The 9,006-nt window shown below is 35.0% G+C and overlaps 1 protein-coding gene across 1 annotated transcript; it reads right to left on the bottom strand.

Moving 5' to 3' along the window:
* Positions 1 to 639: 639 nt before the first annotated feature.
* On the bottom strand, positions 640 to 1,285 carry LOC103337560 (protein SPIRAL1-like 5). The gene is made up of 2 exons (XM_008240723.2): positions 948 to 1,285; positions 640 to 836 (listed from the first exon to the last, which is right to left on the bottom strand). Exons 1-2 carry the CDS (start codon positions 1,185 to 1,187, stop codon positions 762 to 764), a joined length of 315 nt encoding a protein of 104 aa, XP_008238945.1. The 5' UTR covers positions 1,188 to 1,285; the 3' UTR covers positions 640 to 761.
* Between the last annotated feature and the right edge of the window lie 7,721 nt (positions 1,286 to 9,006).

Raw genomic sequence — 9,006 nt, 5'->3', positions numbered from 1 at the left:
GAAACAAAATAATTTGTTGTTTCCATGGCCATGAACAAAAACACAATACTTACAGCATGAAATTACTGAAATTAATGGAATATTTTGATTTATTGTTTATTTAATTCCATGACCATGAATGAAAAAATAATAATAATAACACATGTGAAGATATATTCTGAGAATTCAAACCAACAAGGGAAGCTTTTTTATTAGTACAACAGAAAGACAGAGAGACCAAATCATGAGAGTAGACCCAAAACATGAACTCATGTACGTTTCTATATAATAAACAAGGGAAAAGAAAAAGAAAAGAGAAGCAAGCACCAATTCGATAATATTAGTGGTCGGAGAGAGGTATCTTTGTTCAAAGTTCAAAGAAACCAAAACGGATCCGTTTTGGCCAAGCTACATCTATATATATAATTGAACCATATCAAAATTTAAACACCAAAATAAGCTCAAAATAGATTTATATATATGACAAGATTAGGATACCCAAATATAGACTAACCTAATCTTGTATCTACGAATTTGGAAGCTCATAGATGCGAGGATTGAGTGTTTATCAGCACACCCAGTTCTTGATCTATCGATTCTCGTCTTCCCATTCCCCCAAAAAGAAAAAAAGAAAAGAAAAAGGTACCTACCTTGCAAATCTCACACTTAAGGGACTGATGAACCCCTCTTATTATACACTTTTTTTGTTTTGTCCAAAACCCAAATAATCTAGCCATTAAAATATATATAGGTAGAGAAGGTGGGAAAAATTCAGAATTTTTTCACTTGTCTCCAAACAAGTACCCAAGTGATGAATCTCCCCCAGGAACTGAATTAACTTTTGTTGTTGGACGATCCTGAAATAAATATATATATAGATCATGTGGTATATATTACAAGTAAGCTCAGGTAATTCCCTAATAAAACACATCTTGCACATAAATTAATATAATATATGAAAAACTTACAGTTAAGAAGTTCCCAGAATTTTGGCCTTCAGCTCTGTGATAGTTATTGGAAACTGCTGCCTTTTCTTTTTCAGCAGAGTTACGGGTACCTGGAGGCTTTTCAGTGACGGTGTCCAAGCTATCGATGCCGTAAGGGGGTGTTATCGGCTTAGATGGCGGAGGTGGGCTTTGTTGCTCATCTGAGCCAAACAAGTACCCCAATGAACTTTGTCCACCGCCATAGCTCCCACCTCTACTCATGGCTGCTGCTGCTGCTTAATTTCAAGATCGATCTTAAAAGCTGTTAGGTATGGGAGAAACAAAGAGAACCCTAATTTATATATATAAGCAATATATACAATTATGTGAGAAATGTGTGTGCAAATACTTTTCGGATGTTGTTGATGATGCACAATACCTAATTTGTCTTTATTTTCTTTACTGAATAGTAATATATATAAATCACCTTTAATTTCAAGGTGCATATAACTTAATCTAGAAAGGGGCATCCGATGGATATACTGCCTTCTTTGAATCATATATATGTGTATATATGTCTCCGTGTAAATACAATCGTTTGTATATATATGCTCTATATATGGAAGTTTCTCTCTTAAATATAACATTTCTATAAATTTGTGTAGTTGGTAGGAAGTACTATGTGTGCACGGTATGCATTTTATTTTATTTTATATTTTATATATTAATGAGAGTACGAGATTCGAAATTAAGAAAGCACTATGTAGTCACGATATGTATTTTGTTAATGTGTCAACTTCCTATAATTAGCCAATAGGTTCCCACCACTTCCACCTCCCCCATGGTACCTCACTTTGAACTCGTTCGAACGTCAATGTAACCCAAAAACAGAACTTCCTATAATTAGTAAAATTAATATTTTGTTTAGAAAAGGAAAAAAAATTGACTTTAAAACAGTTAATTTGCAAGGTAGACATGTTCATACTATATATTATCAGATCCTCTCAACTGAACATGTGGAATGAGTAGCCTGTAACGTAAAGGCCCACATGGCCCAGCCTAGTCCCTGGAACTCACAGCAACCATCAGCATGGGTTAGCCTTCAGCAGCCTCACCTGCCGATCAAACGAAGGCACATGTTGTGCCACTTTCATGTCAGGACACGTGGCAACCCCTCAGGCGATGTCCACAGTCCCACATCAAAACTACAACCCAAGGTGCTCCACCTCTTTTGTCTATAAATATGGCTCTTGCCCAAATGCATGTAACTTGGCACTAGAATCCTTACTCTATCCAATTATTCTCACTCCATCCTAAGCTAACTTAAGCATCAAAAAACCTTCAACCGTTACCGCACCAATGCCTAAAGCTTTACCGTTGTTCTACTCCTTCTTGCAGATCCTTTCCATTATATACCTGTAGTAGGGTCCATGCTACCGAAGAAATACTTGGTTTCATTTTTGGACATCAACAAGATACAATTATAATGAGTTGGTTGAATGTCAAACTAAAGTGAGCTTGATTGGCCTTTTAAAGCGATAATAACCATAATATAGAACTAGTGGTATATGATACAGAACTAGATAGAAAATTATAATGACCTAGTTTCTGCTAACCCTTGTTTAAGTTATTAGATTCTTAGCCCACAAACTATCAATTTTTATCCTCTTATTGATTAAACATGAAATCAATTATAAAATACTGTAGCTCTTTCAGCATCCAGTCATGGACTTAAAGATTAGGCTAACTGCATCTAATCGCACCCTATTTTGAAATAGTAATTACTCCAAACCACTACACTAGTGAGTTCTTTGCATATATCATGTGTTTTAAATTCACTGTAATCCATAATATGTTTTTTTTTGTCACCGTAATCCATAATATGTTAATTGTCATTAACTAGACAGGCTCATGGGATTCTTGGGCCTAATTGCCTAAACTACATCATTTTAAGACCTAAAGTAATGCTTAATTGGTGTAGCTTGATTGACTCCAAAGCAGTAGTTTGTGGCCTTTTCAGCTCGGATAATTTATTGACATCCCAAAATTTGCTCTTTGCACCCCACATTCTTTACACCCCATTGAATTTTAGTAAAATTTAAAATTACTCACTACAAATTGATCAATAACAAAGACTAACATCTAAAGTAGTAATTATATAATTTTGCTTATATAGTTTCGATCTTAGGAACTTGGCAGAGGTTGAAGTGGCATGAATTAATGTGTTGAGGTCTTGTCAGCCATCGAGTGCATGGCTGTTTGTTTGAACCCTTTTGCAGGGAGTTGGTGGAACAAAATATGATACCCACTATGGCCCTCAAAGTGACATAATAATTGTCAACCAATCATTCAAATGCAGTCGAGCATGAATAATGTACGTATATATATTCCTGTTAAAGCTGCATTGATTCGATCAGTCATGTCATCTGTTCTAGGTAGTTTTGGAGATCAATTGTTCGGAGTAAAATGCAAAACTCAAGATAAAAACTATGAGATTACAGAGTGTAGAGAGAGTATGTATTGATGAAAACTCGCGACCTCTGGAAATAAGTATTAAGGCATGCAGAGTTTTGCATGAGAGAACAATAATTCCAGTACTTGACTACTGAGTCAATGACAATGTGTTGGAAAAAAGAGAATGACCATTGAATATCAAAGCATCACAAAGACCTCATATATTACAAAAATCTTATTCTTACACCTCAAATATTAATGTCTTTTCTTTTTTTCTGCTTAGAGAATCTATTAAAACGACTAAATGACTCGAAAATTGTCTGCCGCTAGCAATGACCTTGGTTATTTGGTCCAGGATATTTATCATGTTTCCCTTTGAAATATTTGCAAAGCAAGGTGTAGTGCATATGTCCATTCATAGCAACATTATTATCCGTACATGTTGGCCTCACCACACAGCACATAACCATTATCTTGCTTTGCTTTCAAGATCCGATTGGACGTTAATTAAGGAACTGTTTTCGTCCTTAGAACTTTTTTTATATAACCGATATTGGAGAATGGAATTTAATTTAGAACTTCATGTAGGGATAATTGCTCTTAATCACTTGAGTTACAAGTCCATTATTTTATTTTATTTTTTAGCTTTAGGCCTTAAGCATTAAGCAACTGAGCAAGATATATATACCACACAATATATTCACATATAAACCTAGATATTCTGAAATTCAGGCACATAAACTTGTATACTTCTACGTTTCCTCACTGCAATAATGGGGTTGGATATGAACAACACAGCTGCTTGTCCAATCAAAAATGAATATAAATTGTGGAACCCTTTTGAGTCGAGTCATATGAACAAATTAAGACAAGGTAATGAAATATTGATGGAAATTTGAGATGACCTATGAAAGGATAGAACTGGAAAAAGGGAGTAGGTTGGTTGTGACACAGTGAGAAATAAAGGAGCTTTACATGTACCCAATGAGGGTTGATTCAGTTGATAAGGTCCTTGTATTGTATCTAGCTCCACTAATGTTCGAGTCCCACTCTCAATAGTCCTTGTCGGTGCATGATCTGTAATTTCCTACATAAATTCATGTTGATAGAGGATGGCAATTGGGTGCCACCCATAAGTCCTTCCAGCTCGAGATTGTAGTTCTGCCCTGGCGCTAATAGTGAGAGTAGCCAATCTCTACCTAAACCTTTTGTAAAAATATAAATAAATAAATAAATAAATAACCTCTACATCTTTACTCAACATAATTAACTGGTAAAAGTATGAAGTGGGTCCCAAATGTACAAAAGATGGAATCCCCCATTGATAACCACATGATGGGGACTGAGGAAGATCACCATCCATATATGCAAAAATATGTGAGACAAAACTGTTGGATTCATGTAAAATTGAATAAATCAATTACATATAGAATGACCTAATCATGATATATGTCTTTTCTTTTCTTTTCTTTTTTTAAATGTTGAAGTAAAGAAACAGAGAATACTTTGACATGGGCAAAATGCAGTTGCATAAGACTAGTGCACAAATGTTGACAGATTGTTTGGCTTGTTAACAACCTGGGTTAGACATTTAAGCAAACATCTTCTCAACAATTGTTCATAATATAAATGTATGATATTTTGTGTACTATTAGACATGTAGCACAACACAATACAACATGATATATATATATATACATATATATATATGTATATATATATATCACAAACACAGAATGAACAACCTTGTGATCCTTGATGAGACATATTATAAAATGGGGTTCAGGCCTATGTGATGGGTTGAATTAAAAGAGGCAAAGAGCTCCATGGAACTAAGTTGTTTTGGGTCATAACTCGTCCAATATAGTGGCTCCGAGTCTATTCAAAATGATTCAATTGAAGATTTTGGCCCATATTAGAAAAGGGCCGACAAGAACTAGATAATAAGCCATGAGCCCAATAAGCCATAGGTGGACGTGGACAACTTCAAAATCATAACCTAATAAGCCCTACAACATTTTGTGTTTGTACCTTTCTTTTATTTTTTGTAAAGAGATATTGGAGGAGGAGATATTCGAATATAAGACCTTAGGTGTTTGTACCCAATTGATTCACTAATTAGTATTAGGGCCGCCCTTGGGTGGTTGCGAAGGGCGATGGCCTCCAATTAAAGGGGCCCCAAATTTTTTATATATTATTATATATACCAAGCGTCCAACTTATTAAGAAAAACACACTCAAATCAAATAAGAAAAACACGATTACTCTTCGCAAAAGAAAGATGCTTCCTTTTCCCCATGCTTTCCTCTTTCCATAAGACTTTGGTTCTTCTACTGCTAGTTTCTCCATGGAACATGCTCTCTATTTAATCCACCATATTATTCTCTAATCTTCCAATCTCTCTTCAATCTATTATTTTCAGTTTCTCTCATACTTCTTTTCTCATATTGTAACCCTAAAAGAATCGATCTCTCACTGAAAAGCTCACAATTTTTCTTTTTTGATCTTTGTCTTCAGTGGCGGAAGCACGTTAGGACAAGATGGGTCGGATGACTCCTTGGAAGGCTGGAAATTTGGCAAGGGACTCCATGAAAGCCCCCTAGGACAGCTGCTAGAAGCCCCTTTGTATGCACACCAAGTGCTCAACGAAAGTCTCAGGCCATTTGTGAAGTCTGCGTGCGCATCCTTTTTTTTTTTTTAAGCGAGCCTTGCCAAATGACGTCGTTTGGTCCAAGGCTCAGTCAAATTTTTTTTTAATTGACCTGGCCTCAAAATGACGTCATTTTGGGCCAGGTTTAAAAATAATAATAAAAAACAAAACATAGCACAACATCACTGATTCACTTAGACTCTGTCTCCAAACCCTTCATTCCCAATTTTCACAACTCCTCTTCCCACCCTCTCAAACCCTAACCTCTCCCAACCTCCCAGCCTTCGACAACCTCCATCAACTCTTCGCCGATGGCCCAGTGCCGATCGCCACCACCTTCTACCGCTGTCCGCCGCCCATTTTTTCAACTATAAGTAAGTTTGGCAAAATTTATATTAATAATTATAGTGATAATATATATTGTTGTTGATATTGATATTTTTTTTTTATGTAATGAAATTTATGGATATGAATCATATTGATTGATTGAGTTTATGCTTGAAATTTATGGATATGAATCATATTGATATTTTTATTTTATGTAATTAAATTTATGGATATGAATCATAGTGATAATCATATTAATGTAGATTGATTGAGTTTATGCTTGATTGATAATATGAATTGATTGAGTATATTGAATATTGATTGCTATTTGATATGATAATTTGGTATATTGAATATTGATTGATATGGGTCTAGGGAGTATATTGAATATTGAGAGTTGGTTATTGACATTTTCATATTCATATGATAATTTGGATAAAAATTAATGATTGATTGAATTAATTGATTTGTAGATTTATGGACAATTCTTTAAAAGAAAATTATCTACGGATAGTCCTTCTCCGTCTAATCCGGGTAGTTCAAATGCAAGACCAATTGAAGTAGATGAGATCTTAGCTAATCTTCAGGCATACCGTGACTAAGAACTCGAATGACGGATTATAGTCCTAATATTCGAGATGAGATCCGAAAGCATATCTACAAAAGGGACATTGTCAACCCAGAAGTTATAAATTTCCACAAACTAATCAATCGGGAATTAATAGACGCTTCATTGCTCATTGGTTTGATGATCATGATTGGTTGGAATATAGTATTGCTAAAGATGTTGTGTTTTGTCTTCATTGTTATCTTTTCAAATCTAATTTTGATCAAGTGGGTGGTGATGCATTCACTGGGGTAGGCTTCAATAATTGGAAGAAGGCGAAAGAAAGATTTAACCTTCATGTGGACCGGTTGGTAGTGTTCACAACCAAGCTAGAGAAGTTGCTTACAATTTGATGCATCAAACTACACACATTGAAACAATTGTGATCAAGCAAACAAGCCAAACTCACACGACTTATCGCACTTGCTTGAATGCATCACTTAAGTGCACTAGGTCTTTGTTGCGACAATGTCTTTCTTTTCGTGGTCATGATGAAAGTGCACAATCAAGTAATAAAGGGAATTATTTAGAGCTCTTGCAATTTCTTGCGGATCATGATGAAAAAGTTAAGGCCGTTGTATTGGAAAATGCTTCAGGAAATTTAAAGTTAATAGCTCCTTCAATTCAAAAAGATCTTGTCAATTCTTGTGCTAAAAAAAACCATTGGTCTTATCTTGAGTGATGTAAAAGATAGATATTTTTCAGTAATGGTGGATGAAGCACGTGATGTTTCAATAAAGGAGCAAATGGCAATGGTGCTACGTTATGTGAACGACAAATGACAAATAATTGAAAGGTTTGTGGGGGTTCAACATGTAACCGACACTACTTCAAGTGCACTAAAGGAAGCCATTGATGAATTCTTTTCTTATGCAAATTTGAGTTTTTCCAAGTTACGAGAACAAAGTCATGATGGAGCTAGTAATATGAGAGGTGTGTTCAATGGCCTTAAGACAAAAATTTTGAGAGAATAACCTTGCGCATTTTATGTTCATTGTTTTGCTCATCAACTTCAACTAGCTCTTGTTGCGGTAGCAAAGAAAAACATTGATGTCAACTCTTTTTTCACAACGACTAGTAGTTTGGTTAATGTTGTTGGAGCATCTTGTAAGCGTTGCGATGCACTTTGAAATATCGGCCGATACAATATATCCAATATCGAAGAGCCATTCTTCCCTATATTGTATATCCCCGAGTGCGATATCCTTGATATTTTGCTAATATCCTCGATATTTCCCGATACCCATAACAGAACCCAAAAAAAATTTAGAAGTTTGAAGGCTTGAAGCAATAAACGCCTAGAACCCTATAATTTATTAATATGAAAAATCTATGCGGCCCACATACCTCCAATCCATCCGGAGGACATTCAAATGAGCATAGAACTAGACTAGTACTCTCAAACGAATGATGACTATGGTTATGACGATTATAGTGGAACTAGTTATGGAGCTCACCTACTAGTTGGTTAATCCTAACTATCCCATATATGGGAGGACAATAGAGAGCAAGAGAGACATGTGCACCATAAACATGGCTATAAACTACTTTACAAGACTTGGTATGACTATCTAGATGGTTCTTCATCAGTGTTTGAACCTCATAGGAGCTTTTCATTTATGTAGATGGACGTTGTGTTTAAACAAATTGAATTTATGCATGGTTTATTTATGATTGTATCATTATTAGTAAATTTTGAGTTTCATTTGTTCAATACATTCATTGATAATGCACATAACATTTATGAAAGTTGTACACCAAAATTATTTGTTTCAATGCCTATATCTATCATTTTTGTTGATTTTTTCCTACCTAAAACGATAACGATATATAAATATCCATAAATTGAAGCCCGAGCAAATTTTAATCATGCACTTAGAGTACAATACCAAGAAGAGCTTGTGAGAGCTTTTGAAGATGATTGTCTTACTTAAATTTCTTGCCGACGATAATGGAACTCACATTATGGTACATTGATTAGTATCATTTCTATGTTCCCATCTATGGTGATTGTGCTTCAAATGATTGTTCATGATAATCCTAATAATAGTTCAAGTGAAGCC

Source organism: Prunus mume, linkage group LG7 (genome assembly GCF_029339155.1).
Source record: "Prunus mume cultivar Tortuosa linkage group LG7, ASM2933915v1, whole genome shotgun sequence".
In the NCBI taxonomy this organism is placed as follows: Eukaryota; Viridiplantae; Streptophyta; class Magnoliopsida; order Rosales; family Rosaceae; genus Prunus; species Prunus mume.
Note: the sequence above shows the minus strand (reverse complement) of the source record. Positions and strands in the feature narration are given on the sequence as shown.

Excerpts from the sequence above, each read along its gene's own strand:
- LOC103337560 (XM_008240723.2), bottom strand. The coding sequence starts at position 1,187 with ATGAGTAGAGGTGGGAGCTATGGCGGTGGACAAAGTTCATTGGGGTAC. Across the intron at positions 837-947 it reads ATTCTGGGAACTTCTTAACT|GATCGTCCAACAACAAAAGT; the intron begins GTAAGTTTTTCA and ends TATTTATTTCAG.